General features: G+C 28.8%; 1 protein-coding gene across 1 annotated transcript; it reads right to left on the bottom strand.

Moving 5' to 3' along the window:
- Positions 1-387: 387 nt before the first annotated feature.
- LOC111292167 (uncharacterized) lies at positions 388-6,557 on the bottom strand. The gene is made up of 9 exons (XM_022884411.2): positions 5,699-6,557; positions 4,573-4,785; positions 4,221-4,463; positions 3,588-3,654; positions 3,297-3,488; positions 3,071-3,162; positions 1,723-1,905; positions 1,490-1,626; positions 388-1,142 (listed from the first exon to the last, which is right to left on the bottom strand). The coding sequence occupies exons 1-9, from the start codon at positions 6,191-6,193 to the stop codon at positions 956-958; spliced, it is 1,809 nt and encodes a 602-aa protein (XP_022740146.1). The 5' UTR covers positions 6,194-6,557; the 3' UTR covers positions 388-955.
- Between the last annotated feature and the right edge of the window lie 10,415 nt (positions 6,558-16,972).

Raw genomic sequence — 16,972 nt, forward strand, 5'->3', positions numbered from 1 at the left:
TTAAAATAAAAAATTTTCAATATTTTTATAATACATTTATATTAAATAAGTCTAAATGAATTTTAATAAACAAACATTTTAAAATGTTAAACTCGATTCATGTTTTTCTTATCGTTTCTGTCTTGAATAATTTTAAAATAATATTTACTTTCCTAAATTCAAAAATAGTTTCTGAATATTGCCCTTTCATTCAAATGTTAATTTTTTTTATTTGAATAATCACTAACTTAAAGAAAACTCTTTTTTTGGATTAAAAACATCGGAAGATAAAAATTACAAGATAATCGTTTTTAAATAATTTTAGTATTAGTTAAAAAGCAAACATTTAATTTGAAATGAAAAAAAAAAAAAAAAAACATTTTCATAATCACAAAGTCCTAATGAGTCTTACAACGGAATTAGGATTGTTTCATTTAAAAAGATAAAACTAATAATATTAGTATGTTTAGATTTGATTTCATTAATTGTAAAGAATACACGTAAATCAAACTTTTCAAAGGGAGGAAGAAAAAAACAATTAATCCCACTAGCCTATCTCATTTTTCTTTTACAAAGTTGTCCAAAAAAAAAAGAAGGGACCAAAAAAATAAAAAAGAGAACTAACGAAAAAGGCTCTAGCATGCATGACAGCAATTACCTTAAGCATCAATGGGCTCCTCAAGACTCTACCCAGCTATGTTCAAACACAAACCAGTATCGGCACACGGATGGTTAAACCAGGGAGGCGTGCACATGCAATTAAAGAAGCTGAAGCAAGGATGCTCGATCAAATACCCTCGACAATGCCTGGCTCAAGCCCCACTTAGCAATGATGTATACCTTTTTGAGTACCCAGACAGGCCAACTGGTGGTGAAATTTCAGGAGCCTCTGTATCATAAAATCTTAGATTGAATGAAACTTCCTATCAGAAAACCACAATGTTATATTACAGACTTCATCAACTTATGGTCCTATTTACGTGTTGTCGAAGTGAAAGCAGTCGGTAACTTTCAGATGATCTGCAAGCTGGATGACCGAAGACTGCACAGCATCAGAATTGGGAGAGAGAGAATTAGGAAGTTGTGGTAGGCAAACAGGCAGATATTGATCGCTTCCTTCTCGAGGACAGAAGGCAGAGAGCACAGCTCGACAGAATATGAATCTGGAGAAAAATCACAAGATACTGTCATTTCATTTGTTCTTCTAAGCATCTGAAATTGTAAAGACCAGACCTAAAGATGATGAACACCAATATATTATACAAATCACCTATGCTTAGCAGCATCTCCCCACCACATCCACTTGACAATAATGAGCAACGACAACCCAAACCAGGGTCAACAAGTGCAATGGGGTCTTATAAGAGAAACGGTGAAAACCTTTCACCGTTCTATGATATCAGTAAGTAGATTTTTTGTCCCAGCATGCCTCCATTAAACCAAGCAAAATTTATTTTAAGTACATTTACACACACAAAAGCTACTGAGATAAAGATGAAAGATAAAATACCTAACAATAAGCCGCCTTAAAAAAGGATCAGATAAAACCTGCGCCCAAACCAGATCCAGGCTAGGTGATTTGCAGAGAATCACTTCCCACTTGGAGAAAGCAGTAGATAGTAAGTTTTCAGCACTATTTAGAACTTCCTAAAAATAGAAAAGTAGAAGCAGCTGAAAGTAAGACCAACTGGCATGGAGAGAATGTACTATTAAAAAACTCATAATATGTTGAAATCAACTTACCGTATCACTATCAGTCAAGGAGAAGCCAACCATTTGGCAGAATGCTTGTAGAGGAGCAGTCAAGAAAAAGGTAAACTGACTTCCATTCTGAGTAATATCAGCAATAGATGGGTCCTTGAACATTGGCCTTAATGGCGAAAGCAGTAGGCCGGCTTTCTCTCCCCTTTCTGCACCATGTAAGACCTGAAATTTGTAGTAATTTATGCTATAAGCAACCACGTAGATAAATAAGAATTCAGATGAAAGCAAGGTGAGATTCCGCAAAGTCTCCCATCACAACTAGTACAAATGCACAGTTAACTACAAGTTTAATAAAGTTATTTTCAACTTAGCAGACCCCCCACCTCTTCCAAAAACAGTAAAGGAACCTAACAGCTAACACCCGTCTCTAAACAAACATGTTCCAAGCGGTTCAATTCTCAAAGGAGGGTGTCATAAATTTTAATTGATTAATTAATTACTTTTTATTTTTTTAATCTCAGTTTGATAGTGAAAGAGCATTTTAGATGTAGGTTAACCTCCTACTTGGGAAAGATACATGAAACCCTGAAATCAAGCAGCAGAACAAAATGAAGCCTAGCCATTGACATTTCATACAAAGGGCAAAATTCATCTCTTCTGTTTAGTAACTATCAATTATTTTCATCTCCACAAGGCATTGCAATAGAAAGGACTTTATTTGCACATTGCAGCAGAAACAATCTACCTCATGATCACAGACCAGTCTAGAGGTTTTAAATATCCTCTCAAACCTTCAAATTGCTTTTTGCCTTTTTTTTATCATAATCAGGTTAAAACTCATTCCTTCTGTTAAGTTGACCAGCTATCATTTCATCTACAAAAGGAATTGCAACGAATTTAACTTGATTTGCAAGTCGCAATAAAAGCAATCTACTTCATTATTAGCACATACCAGTCTGAAGGTTTTATGTCCTCTCAAATCTTGAAATTGCTTTTTTCATCCTTTTAATCCAACTTCATATCATGAATGCCATAGGTAATCACATAGCAGGTATAGGAAAAAAAAAGAATAACATAAGGCTCCGTTTGGTTGGTGCTTTTACTTTTTGCTTTTTGCTATGTCCCTTTTTAAGTTTATTTTTATTTTTTGTCTTCATTTTCTATTGAAAAAAGCAAAAAGCAAAAGAACCAACCAAACCAAGCCTAAGTGATTTGAAGTTGTAAACTTTCTAATATAAAGAATACAACAAAATTCTTCCAAATACCCCACCAAAGAGTACTATAACATGTCACTTTTTGCATATGGGAAAAAATCTGCCACAAACTACATTTATATACAGAAAAATATAGGATACCGACAGGCATACAAAAGTTATGACAAACCTGCCTTGAATGCATGGCTGCTGTCACTATCAATGATCAAGAAAAGAGGTCTTCGGGTGAAAGGAATTATATCACCAGGATAAAGGTTACTTGAACCTGCAAATCCCAGAAAATCATACTTGTGATTAATTGCAACATGCTAAATAAAATTCAGGAGTTTCAATCCACAAAAACCTTAGAATAAAAGCTAAAGATAGCATATAGTATTAAATATGGTTATAGCTACCTACCACTATTTCCTTTAGGACCTAACCACAGATAATCATCATAATAGTCACTAGACCCTTTCTTGCCATTAATGTGGGATTCAGGTGCAGGGAAATTCTGTTCTAGGGAATTGTGAGAAGCAAGCTTGTTTTTTGTTGTTCGCCTAGATCCTCCTGAAGTTTCTACCGGAGAAGCATTACTATGACCAGACTTCCCTGCATATGCATCACAGTGTCAACAACTTGGGAAGAACAAAAACATTCAAATTACTTGGAAACAAAAATCAGATAGCAATGATGTGGAAGCAAAATTACCTGAGGCTGATAGATAAACCAGCATAACGCTCTCTGGAGGGAGCTCCTCGGAAATTGTTGCCATAACCTGCCCAAACTCATCCATGATGATTATATCCATACAAAAGACTATGTAAAAAATACATATAAGGTAAAAAGAGTAGATATACTATTTTAGCAGGCTAGCAACCAATTATTAATGGCCAGATCCATCTAATTTGGGTACAGTTTTCATTGAATTACGGATAATTAGTTATTGGTTTACGTAGATATTATGCCTAATACTCTACAATCTAACAATATCTATATCCAACATAATAATGTGATTAAAATAAAGCTTAACTCACACAGACAACAAATTAAAAATAAAATAACATATGCCTTGACGACTAAGGTGCATAAAAGTAAATTAATGTTAGGTATCAAATTCCTGAGGAGCATGCATGCTTTTTTTCTTTTCTTTTTGTTCCATTCCTGTTTAAAAAAAGAAATATTATAGCCATAAGAACTAAGAAGATTATGTCATTGATAGCCTAAAAACGCAATTAGATAAGCCACCTGAAACAATCTAAAAAATGCACTAGCATACTTGTCTCCTAGTAACAGAAAACTTTTACAGTAGCAAGTTCAAATAAACAGGACTTTATGACTCACTGCTATCAAATGTGTTACAGACGGTCGATACAGGATAGCCTTCCTAGGATTTGGAGGTAAAGTTGGATCCATCATGTCGGCAGACAAATTCATATCTATTAGTCCAGAAGCTCCAGAATAATCAACTGCAACACCATTCTCCTTCGGTTCAGCTGGATGCTTTTGGTAAAATGATCCACTAGGCTCCCACTCCAAACATTGCAGCATTCTATATGCATCCAGAGTAAGTTCTGCAAATTTAACCTAAAAATGACAACAGAATGACAGATTACTAAAATCTCAATTGGCAGGTTACGGCTAACTTTGGACGATCTCAAAAATCAATGATCAGACAAACAAAAATAGCTTTCACCTCATTCCAGTGATAACTCATCAGGATTGCATCTCGAAACTTTAGAACCTTCTTTGCATGGAATCGAGCCACATATGGAACCGAATTTGGATGACAGTCAAAAATAGCACGGTACCTAACTGGCCTGGCACTTGTAATTGTAAAAGTTGTATCAACGTTCATAAAGCGGAGAATTTCTTGTACTACTAGCTTCCACTCTTTAAAGTTTGTTTCCTGAAAAAAAATATGCCTTGATCAGTAGCTGCCAACATTTTCTACAAGGCAACAAACCCAAAAGTGTAAAATATCCATCTAAAATCTAAAATATCACTACATAATATTTCACCATCCTCTAATGCAAAGCAGAGCACTCAACAGCCATAATTACTGAATGGAAAGGGAGGAAACGATGCATTCACATTCATCAATTCAAACCAATATATTCCAACAATTTTGCACTTCAAATACTTTGATTACCTACTCTATAAGAAAGAGTTACCTATTTTTCTTTAAATGGTGAAAGTGCAAAATAAAAATCTAACTCCACCTAAGAAATGCAAAACCATTCCATTCTTACACAAAAATGAATAAGGTTTATAAGAATAGACCAAGAAATAGACATAAAAAACCACGGGAACATGATCTATCCTAAATTCTTTGCTCAATTATTTCTATCAAACAGATTAACGATGTTCCGAATATGCGATAACTGATTTTCATTTCAAAGCCTAATTCTTTTTCCTTTCCATTTTATTGCAAAGCACTAAACAGGATACAGCAAAAATGAGGTAAAAAAGAAGAGGAAAATGAGGATTAAAGAAAACAAAGCTAGCAAATCCATTAACTTAGATATTTTTCATGAAAATTCGACTTATATTTCTTCAGCGAAGTCACCTAAATGTTATTTTGGTATTTATTTAAAAAAAAAAAAAAAAGATTGAGTTCTATCATTTGAAAATATGGTAATTATAATGGTAATCAATAATAATCAATAATACCTAAATTTTCTCTTTTAATTTGACATAATTAACAACATTTTTTTTAATTTCCTTTAGGAGCCAAAGAAAGCATAAGAAAACAAGCAAATCCAAATAAATAAAAATTCATCTTGAAATTCCACAACAAAGAAAGTAAATTCTCTTTTTACCCGAAAATTAGCCTTGCAATCATCAACAAGAGCTCTGAGCTTTTCGACGACAACTTTCACCATCTCGGTCCGGTTCAAAATCAACGAAACGAGTAAAAACCGTGCGAAAAATCTCAACTCCTTAAACCGGACACCAAGATCTTTCACTTTACACCCTTCAAAATACCTCCTCTTCAGAATCGCTTCATAGAAAACATACGCTTCCACCAGAAACCTAGCCTCGCTCGTCCTCATGTACTGGCCGAAATACAGCTGGCCAATCCGACCGGCGATCTCGCCAATCTCCCACCGGTTCAGACCTGCTTTGACAAGCTCGGTTCGATGCTCTTGCTGGTATTTCCATAACCGCATGTAGGCTTTGAAGACTTTCTGGAAAAAGTGTTGGCCTTGTGCTCGTCCGTATGACGGGAAGTCCCGGACACGTGCGAATTTACGGTCCGCGCTCTCGACAAGAGCTCGGAACGTCTTCGAAACGACGTCGTCCACCTCCGCCATGTACGGAACAAAAAACCAATAATAATTTCAACACAAAAGGAAGTTGACAGACTCAGCGACAGCTTAAGTGGATTTGGCGACGGTTGCGGTGGACATCGGTAATGTTTCAGAGAAGTTTGAAGAAAGAGAGAGAGAGAGGACTTCTTTTTGCTGAGCTGTGGTTTTATGGTGTCAGCGTAATATTCCATTTTCTATTTTCATTTTTTCTTTTTCTTTTTCTTTTTAAATATATTTTTTAAAATTTTTTGGGCTTTCAGGTTTATAAATCAGTGACTTACATCGACGGCGTTGAGGTGATTGAAATCACTGATTTGGCGTTGTGTGTGTCATTTCTTTCTGTGGCGACGGCGAAGGAAAAAAGTAAAAAGACAATTTTTTATTAGGGGTTATGCTTTATGCAGTGTTTTGTAGGACAGTAGGAGTAAAATATCCAAAAAAATCGGACCGTCTGATGGTAATTCAGGATCTGATGGGGGAAAAAAGTAAGGGAAACCAACGGCTTCGCTTCTATTCTGTCATTATTTGGAGAAGAATTTTTCTTTTTGTAAAATGTCAACAATTTTAACGCCGAGCATAGTTTTTTTTTTTTTTTCTTAATTGATTTCTTCAATTTCATAAATTTTATCTCTTTTTCATGATTTAAACCTAATTTAAAGTTGGGTGTTTTTAGGTCATCAGGACCACGCCTTGCATTGAACAGGTTTAGGAATGGTAATAGATAATAAATAAATAGATACCTATTATTATTTAATTCCTTTATGTTAAATTTAGATAATGACAAATAAATAATTAATAGATTCAGATAAAAGATTTATTATTTATAAAAAATTTAGAATAAATATGAATAATATTTTTAAGATATCTAATATTTAAATTTATTTAAATTTTAATAAATAATAATGGATATTCGAATCAATTATAATTTACATATATAAAATATATAAAATTTGATGTTTGTAGAAGATTTTGGATTTAAAAAAAATTTTACTTAGTATTAATTAATAATAAACTTGATTTTTAAATTAAATTTTTGTTTATTTTATATTTTAACAAAAATTTAAATAAATAATTTTTTTAACAAATTCAAATTTTTTAATGGATAATATTTATTTAAACAAATTCAAATTTGGATAATAATGTTCAATTTAAATAAATATTTAAACAAATTCGGATACTATAAATATTAAATAGATTCAAATATAAATATCTCAAAAATAACGAAATCCATTGTCATTTCTAAACAAAATTTTTATATTGTGAAGTTTAGGTGTATACATTATAATTTATACAAAATTTTGCATTAACTCAAATCAATTAATTTTAAGTTAATAAGTTATCATTTTGTCTTTGAAAATAAAATCCAATTTTAAGGAAAAAAAAAGATATTTCAATTTTATTTGTCTGCATGTTTACATAAAAATAAATTAATTTGTTTTTAATTGTCGGCAATATAAGATAATAAGTCAAAAGCTGAATGACAAAATAAATCAAGTCCAAGTTCCAGCCTAAGTTGATGATAATTTCACATGAATTAAAAATTTCTAAACACGTGAAGAGAAAAGTTGCCCAAATAATAATCCTGATAAATATTAAATTGACGAAGAATCAAAAGTTACAGAGAAATATTGTACAAATGATTTAATTTAAGTGACAGTTGGTTTCTTGAATTCTTAGTGAGAGTGATAGGTGGCTTTAATTGTTATTCAATTATAATTGTAGTAAATTAATTCTTTTTTATTCAAGAGAATTGGTTTGGGTTGCTATCGGGTTTGATCGGAGTAAATTTTTGTTTGTCTCAAAATTCATCAAATTTTATAATTTTAAAATTTTGATCTAATTCGAAAATTTTTTATTATTTTTTATATCCAAATTTAACATAATCTGATATTATATAAATTGTATTTGATTTGATCTGAAATTAATAAAATATTTATTTTTTAAATATAAAATATAATTATATAATTATATATACATAAAAAATTTTAAAAAATAATTTTTAATATAATATCGGATCAGATCGAGTCGAATTTGTCTAAAATTCGAATCCAATCCAAAATCTAATTTTCAAAAAAAAAAAATCTTATAAAATCATATCGGGTCGAAATTCATAGGACTCAGGTTGAGCTGCTAATAGGGGTAAGCAAAAGTCGGTTTGAATCGATTAAATCGATCGAAACCAAGCGAATTCGGTTGAATCGATTCGGTTTATTCGATTTTAGTTATAATCGATTTTTTAAATTAGTTCAATTGGTTAATTCGGTCGATTTTTTATTTTTAAAATTGATAATCACACTAACCGAATTAACCGACTTTCTAATAATTAAAAATAAAAAAATTGAGATAATTTTTTTTTTGTAAAATATTATTGAAATTGTTAAATTCTTTAGTAATTTAATTTGAATGATACTAAAGTTTGAATTTTATTAAATTGAATTTATGATTAAATAATTATTAATAATAAAAAATTTTATAAAAAAATTGATTATTTAATCGAACCGACCGAACCAAACCGATTTTAATCAGTTTAATTATGATCAATTATTTAATAATATTCGATCGATTTAATTATTTATTAAATAAAAATTAATTAAATTAATTATTAATTTTTTCAAACTAAATCGATCGAACCAATTATTTATTCATCTCTAACTGCTAACACTAGAATTGGCTTTGGTTGGTTTACTTTGCCAATGGCTATGGCGGGTATTTGTGTACGGCAATAATTGAGTCAGAGATTTTGAAAAAAAAATGTTGATAATAGATCAATTTGATTTGATTATTTTGATTAATATATTATATTATATTTTAAAAAATATTTGAATAATTTATATATTTTAAAATTAAATTGATTCAAATAAAATTTTATAAAATTTATATAAAAATTAATAAAATATAATTAGATTCAATTCATATATTTTAAATTTTTTATTTCTTGATTGGAAAATCATTGAAATTCTAATATCCGATACTAATCAAATCAAATGAAAAAAAATTCAAATCTAATTCAACTTAATGTTATAATTTTGAATCAATTTTCCATTCGTCAATTATTTTTCCTTGGTCCTACAAAATATCATTTATTTTCTTTTTCACTTCTAAGAAAATTATAGTGACTAAACTATAAGCATTTTTTCTTATCAAATTCTAAGCATATAGTAACCTTATTATATTCTATAAATTTTATATTTTCATATCAAAATTCGAACTCAAAAAGTTTCAAATTAAAATCTTAAATTCTAAAAATATCTTATTTTTAAATCATAATTTTCAAATCAAATAAACATTTTTCTTATGTGGGGGAGCAAAAATATATAGATGAATAATGAAGATGTTTTGGGATTTTTTTTTTTTAAAGAGATCACTAATTTTCACAAAATAAAAGTAAATAATCCAAACTTAATCACTTTAAACTCGAGTCTAAATAGAATTGATTCATGTAGTAACATTTAAAAAATGACATCCAATAAATTCAAATTTTAAATTTTAATACTTGTAATTTTTTTTTATATTTAGATTATGATTTTCTTTATATCAAGTTACTTTATTAGTGATATGAGAATAAGAATGAGATTTTATTTGGTAACTAATATTTATAAAGGTTTTAAACTTATATGAAAAGTCATATATGCTACCATTAAGGAACATATTGCATATCTAGATAAATTAGTAGAATTAGTCAATTTAGGGTGGTCCTAGAAAAATCAACTCTTTGGTTTTGATGGATAGTGAGTAATAGCAAATCTCCAACCATAGAAAATATTATGATTTTAAAATTTTCCCTAAACTAACAAAAAAAAAACCCAAAAAACAAAATTTTTTTTTATTGTGGTCCCAAAGTATATCTATTTTAACATATGGATTTCTCAATTTTGTGTAGCTTATTGCATGGAATAGAGAGACAAAGACAAGTTGCTTTCCAAATTATACTTATTCCCTTGATCAATCAAAGAAAACAAAAAAAACTTAAGAAAAAATTTGTACAAAAAGTTTATTGCTAGTGGCTACGATTTTTTTTCTTTTTTCTTTTTTCTTTTTTTAGAATTAAAATGAATTTTTTAATAAAAATATAAAAAAATTTACAAATATTAAATTTTAAATTTTAAATTTAATAATTATTATTTTCTAAAAATAATTATATAAATCAACAAATTAAATCTCGGATTCAAAAAATAATAATATTTTCACTTAAAAGACAATTTCTACATTTTTCTTTGAAATTGGTCATAATCATGGATTCATCATTCATGACCTTGAAGAATTCTAGTCCCCCCACTTCTCCTCACTGCGAAATGCAAGATATTTTTATATTTTTCTAAAATTTATAGTTGTACGAAATTCTTTGCATCATTTGCTTACTCATGTGAATTATTAATACCTTTTTATTGATCTTAATAATTTCATAATCTATTTAGCAAATTCCATTTAAAAATGAATTTAAAAAATTTTAATTATTTAGTAATACAACTAGGCTGTTCCTTGTTTGCTGTTACTTAAAATTTTTCTTGGTTGTAATAATTTTGGCCATTTTTTCCTAGTAATTAATTCTTCCTTTTTTTATTTAATTTTGAAGTGTGGGGGACCAAGGGTAGCATTGTGATATTGAAAATTTAAAATTTTATCTTTAAAATTTTAATTATTGTCTTTAGCAATATACAACTACATGTGGTTGATTTCTTTATGTTGTGGAGACTGGAGAGTAATATCAAAATTTCAATGTCCAATTAGCTACCATCATAATATTTCGCTCAACAACCTTAGACTCTTTGTTTATTACCTTAATTAAGATACACACACATATATATATGTATGATCATGTTTCGACTTTCATGTTATTTATAATAATGTTATGATCATATTTTAACTTGATTCTACTAAAGTAATATGCTTTTATAAAGTACAAAAAAAAAAATTGATCTTTTAACTTTCACCCAATCTTAATATATATATATATACACACACACACACAAAAGAGTATCAATCTTTTTAAAGGAATGAAACTACAAATAAAAAAATGATGTGGGGAACAACTTTGCTAACTCACATAATCTTTTGCACTGTATCTCAAAATCATACTAAACTTTTAGGTTAAAAGTTTCATGAGCAAAGAGACCCATTAATCATGAAAATAAGAGCTTGGACAATTAATGTATATGGAAAATTTAAGTGAATCCAATGTGAAGCAAGTCATTTCCAAATATGTATGATATAACCACTCTTTTATTATTGGATGGCTTTAAGAAACATAGTTGTTTTCCAAGGGTTGACCTTCATAAAAGGCAAAAAGAGACTAAAATGCAAGAAGATGACAGACATGACATGTCCCTTATGCTAAATCCAAACATCCATGATACATATATGTTGTCACTCTTGCAGAAAAATTATTTTACTTTATTTTTTTTTTCTATCACAATCGATAGGCAATCCTTTCACAGGTTTGGTGATGATTTTGAACATTCAAAGACAGAATTTCTTGCAATTTTTGGAAGCTACTGGTCTTAAGATATTGAAAACAACTTTGGGTGATTTGATTTATGGTTTTTTTTATGAGGCAAGGGCCCAATTTCTTGCCATTATTTATTTAACTTTAGTCTCCAACATAATTTCAAAAAAATTGGATGATTTGAGCATCAAATAATGTATTTTTTTTAAATCCAACATTTATAGATATTAAATTTCCATAATTATTCTGAAGTTCATGACTGTATTATAATAGCAAGATTTTCATTTTTGTTTGTAAAATTATCAAAATAAATTTTAATCATTAGAATTTAGGAAACGTCAATCTTACTCGTATTAAATGAAAAACTTGATTTTTTGTTTGAATGAGAATAATGATGGGTATTACATTATAGGTATAGAGATATGGATGTGTATGATTTTAAGGCTTTGTTTGTTTCGTAAAAAATTATTTTCAAAAATGATTTTTATAAAATTTTTACATTTTTTGAATTAAAAGAAATTTTCTGTTATTTGGACAAGTTGATGAAAAATATTTTTGGTTATTTGGTTCTATTTTGAAAAATCTGTTTTTTAATAATATTAATATAACAATTAAAATATTAACAATTTTTTATTATCAAAATTTATTGAAATTATTTATTATTAAAATTATTAATATTAAAAAATAATTATCTTTTAATAATATTATAAAATTATTATGTTAATATAAAAAATACTTAAAATAAAACTATTTATTATTCTTTATATTATTTATTAATAATTTATTATTACATTATTTATTCAATAAATTAATAATATTAATATAATATAATATAATATATTAATATAATATTATTTATAAGTAAAACTATGCTCAAAAGTATTAATAAATAGTTTTACTAATAAATAGCTTTTTTTAGAAAAAATATCTTATCTTTTTAAATTCATAAGATAATTTTAAAAAATGACATTATTTTTTATTAACTAGTAAGTCATTTTTTGTTAAACAATTAATTTTCTGCTAAACAAACACTTGAAAATGTAAAAATCATTTTTTGCGAAACATAGTCTAAATTTTTATTAGGTATGAGAATAGAGAAAGGTAATATAACATTCGTTCTGTACCTATACCCTATATATATTTATATATTTAATAAATATATTTATATTAAATAATATAAATTATTATTTTAAATTAATTAAAATTAATATATTTTTATTAAAAATATATATTAATATATATTTATAAAAAGTACCTAAATATATAAGATAAAATAAAAAATATAAAAAATAAAATTTATTATTTTTATTTTTTTAAACTATACCCATACCCATTAAATGTGCACAAAAATGTGTATGAGAATATATTTGAAATATCAATTAAATAAAGGTACATAAATATGTATAATATAAAAATATGGAGATAAAAAATATTTTATTCTCCTCATACTTTATCCATCGACATATCTATTAAAATTAAAAATTCAACATTTTATTAGTAAATCACACAACTGTTGACGAATTTTTTTTTTGCTCAACACATTTTTTCCCTCTTTGGATAAATACTTTAAATTTGAATGAATTTGGGTTTTGCATGAACGTGAGTTTCTTTCCATTAACTATTAAAGAAATAAAAGAGTAGCCTCGTTGAGAATATTTTGTATATGGGAGTAGTTGGAAGTGTAATTTTCTTAAATTAATGGGTTTTCTTGCATTGCAATAAAACGTATGATAACAAACAAAAAAATGACATGCATTAAAAGAAAAAGTTTCACCTTCTTTTAGTGTGAGTCTCGTGCATGGTTGTATTTACTTTGGCAATCTTCAATGGAAGTCCTTTTCACTTGCTTTATTAGGTAGAAGTCTTCCCTACTTCACTAAATTTGTATCATTTTCCTTGGACATCTTTAGAAATGCAACATATGAAGACAGTTTCCTTTGTTTCGGATAAATGAACAAAAAGAAAATTCACGGATCAAATATAAAATTTTCTCTTAATCGACCCATCACCTTCCTACGAAAATGTAATAATCGAATAATTTTATTCCCGATCATAATCAATTCTATAAAAAAATATATAAAAAAAAACTTTCAACTTGCATTTAAGCACGGCAGGCAAAAGCCATGATTTCAAAAAATTTGATAATCTTATAATTCACTCTTCCGATTTTCCGTTTATGAATTTGTTGACTTTGCATCCTTATTTAAATGTGATAAAGACGACAAAAGTCCACAACAACATGGACCAAGTTTCCGGATAAATGAGTCGAAGATACGGTAAAGACACAAACAATTATTATTCCATTCAAAGTACATTAAAAGGAAGTCATGACTTAAGAAACAAGCATCTTTTTTTTTTCTTGCATTGAAAAGAATAATAAAAGAAATGAACCAATTGGCAAAAAAGGTTAATAATAAAAATGGAATCCAAGGTTCAGATTTCACTAACTATTAAGTACTAGGCTGATGGTAGTTCAAATAAACTCTGACCAAATGTTGAAAAAGATAAATTCTTTGTTGACTTTGTGTTTTATACCAAAATTAAAAGTTTATTTTAATATGCTTAGATAATTTAGGAAGAATATTACAAAGTTGTGGAATTCACACCTGCAAAGTTGATTTGTTAAAAGTCCATAACCTAATAATTTTAGACAGATTCTTTTCCAATGATGCAACTACTTGGTTAATTTGGAAATTAATACTAAAAAAAAAGTAGGTGGAAACCAATTAAAATTGAGGTTAAATTTTCTAGCAAGTAAAGCCATGTATAGTGTTCGATGACGGTAGACAAAACTGGTAAAGGATGAATGCTGAGTGCACTAGCACTCAGGTTCGAATTTCTTTACAATCCCTCGTTGATAGGTGATATGTAAGTTTAAAAATTTTGAAGGTTAAAATCCAACAGATTTATAAATTTTAATTGAATTAGCAGCTTGTTCTAATTTTAAAAATAGATAACTTCCTCACTTCTAAATTTTTTCTCAATAAAAAAATAAAAAACCACGTGTGGTATGAATTTGATCACCATCACTTGAGTATGGGTTTTGGACAAAAGAGGCTAAAGGTGAAAACTTTATAGGGGCAAAGGCCCCATTCCATGTTCAAAAAGCAGAGAGGAGAAGAAAAATAAAAACCAATTACCACCAAAGGACGTGCAGAGGCTTTTGAGAATCTTCCAATAGATAGAAGGCCTGAAAGGGAAGTGAGATAAAAAACTATTGGCAAAAAGAAGAAAAGCTAATGATGAAGGGAGGGGAAGAGGGGGCGTGGGGTGGGGAAGCTGCGCTTCAAAGTTTGACAGTTTGTGTGGGTGGTGTTGTGCTTTTGAAACCTCATTGGGGGGTGGGGGATTTTTTCATTTCTGGGTGGACCTTTTTTGTGGCATGAATCTGTGATTGCCGATGGGGATCTCAAAAATGGGACACTGACATTGATTTCAGGATGTTGGAAACTGTCTCAACTTACATGCTGTCTGGATATCAATCAGTATACTGATGCAATATTCCAACAGACATAAGCAAAAGAAAAGCCCAAATGTATTATGTACGCAGTATTTTGTTTGTTTTTTCTTCCTCCTAAAACACACTACTATAGTAATATATATCTTACATTCCACATCACTGGACCTTACTGAGTGAAAATATACTACCAGGCTATGAGTGGGAAGTCATCTAGAAGAAGCTTTATAAATATATATATTTCTGGATGATATATAAGAATCTTTTCAACTCTATTCTTGTCTTGCATTTCTTTTAAATTCAATTTTTTTGTTTTAGTTTGAATGTAAAACAATGGCATCACGAAAGAGGAAAAGGGAGGAAGATGCACATCCAAAAGGGGATGACACTTTGGGCTAACTGACCCATTTTCTATCATTTCACCATATATAAGAGAAGAACTCCTTGGAGTAACTGGGTAAAACAAACACATTTCCACAACTTCCCATCCCCAACTTAAATATTAAAAAAAAAAAAAAATCAAAGAATTCATATATACTTAGTTGTAATTGGATTAAAATATCCAGAACTAGCTAAAAAAGTATAGTAGATGGTGTTTTAAGTTACTGTATCTAACCAGGCAAAACATAAAATCAAAGCAACCCATCAACAACAAGCCTATGATGGAAACAACTGACTGGAGATGGTATCTGAAAGTTTTTCGGTCACAGCCTTCATTTCTTGAATGTAATGAGATTAATTTCTTAAGTACCTTTGATTCCTATGTCATGCAACCTTTGAGCTAGCTCTTTCTCCATCTTCTCAATATCCTGATCACTTTTCCATGATTCCTCTTAGACTCAGTAATTTTAGACCTGTTGTTCAAGACACAGAATAAATCATGTTTGGATTTAGCTTAATTGTGTTTTGTGTCTATACATTTAAGACACAACACATTGCAATTTCATGAATTTAAACGTTTGTTGTTACGGTTTTGTTTTTCAAAAAATATCTCGATAAAAAAATGGTGGATTCACAGTCCAATGCTTGATTATTAGATGTAAAATCTTTTCTCCCTTAACATTAGCCTCCTTAATTAATGTTATAATTAACATACGGCATTCTTAATGTAACGAGTCAACACTAGTGGTATAAAAATGGTTAGACTGCATCCATTTAAGATATTGTCTATTTTGGAGACTTAACCTGCTCTCACAATTTTATCACGTGAGAGAAGACCCTTAATAGGAAAAAAATAATCTTTACTTATAAATAGGGTTGGTAATGGGTCGGGTCATGATAGATTTTTGTTCGTTTTGAATTTGATTCAATTTTATAATAAAAAAATTTGAACTCGACCCAATTTAATTTTTAAAATTTTTTTATACCCGAATCTAACTCGATATTATATAAATCGCAACAAATCTAATCTGAATTTAATAAAATATTATTTTTTAAATATAAATATATAAAAATTTAAAATTTAAAAATATTATTTTTATATAATATCAGATTGATTTACCTAAAACTCGAATTCGATTTGATCTCGATTTTTTCTTAACAATACACGATTCGACTCGATTCCAAATTTGATTTAAAAAAAAAAAAATCTACCCTACGATGTTAAGTGGGAACGAAACCCGTTAGGGTAAGGTTAGGCTGCGAACCCTACTTATAAAGCTGCAGCCCATATGTGATAAAGAATTCAAAATCAAAACATGGACATACCCAGATTCCTTATGTATTAAATTTACATGAAGCATTTGAAATATACACTTCATCAATTAGGTCCTAAATTAGAAGGTATAGTATTGAGGGAAGGACGAATTAATTGACAGCAGTGGATTTGGAGGAGGGAAAAGAATTTAAGTTTTACTTTGTGTTCTTAATTAACAAGCAAACT

The sequence above is a fragment of the Durio zibethinus genome, chromosome 10, assembly GCF_047325235.1.
Source record: "Durio zibethinus cultivar Kanyao isolate XHJ-2024 chromosome 10, ASM4732523v1, whole genome shotgun sequence".
In the NCBI taxonomy this organism is placed as follows: Eukaryota; Viridiplantae; Streptophyta; class Magnoliopsida; order Malvales; family Malvaceae; genus Durio; species Durio zibethinus.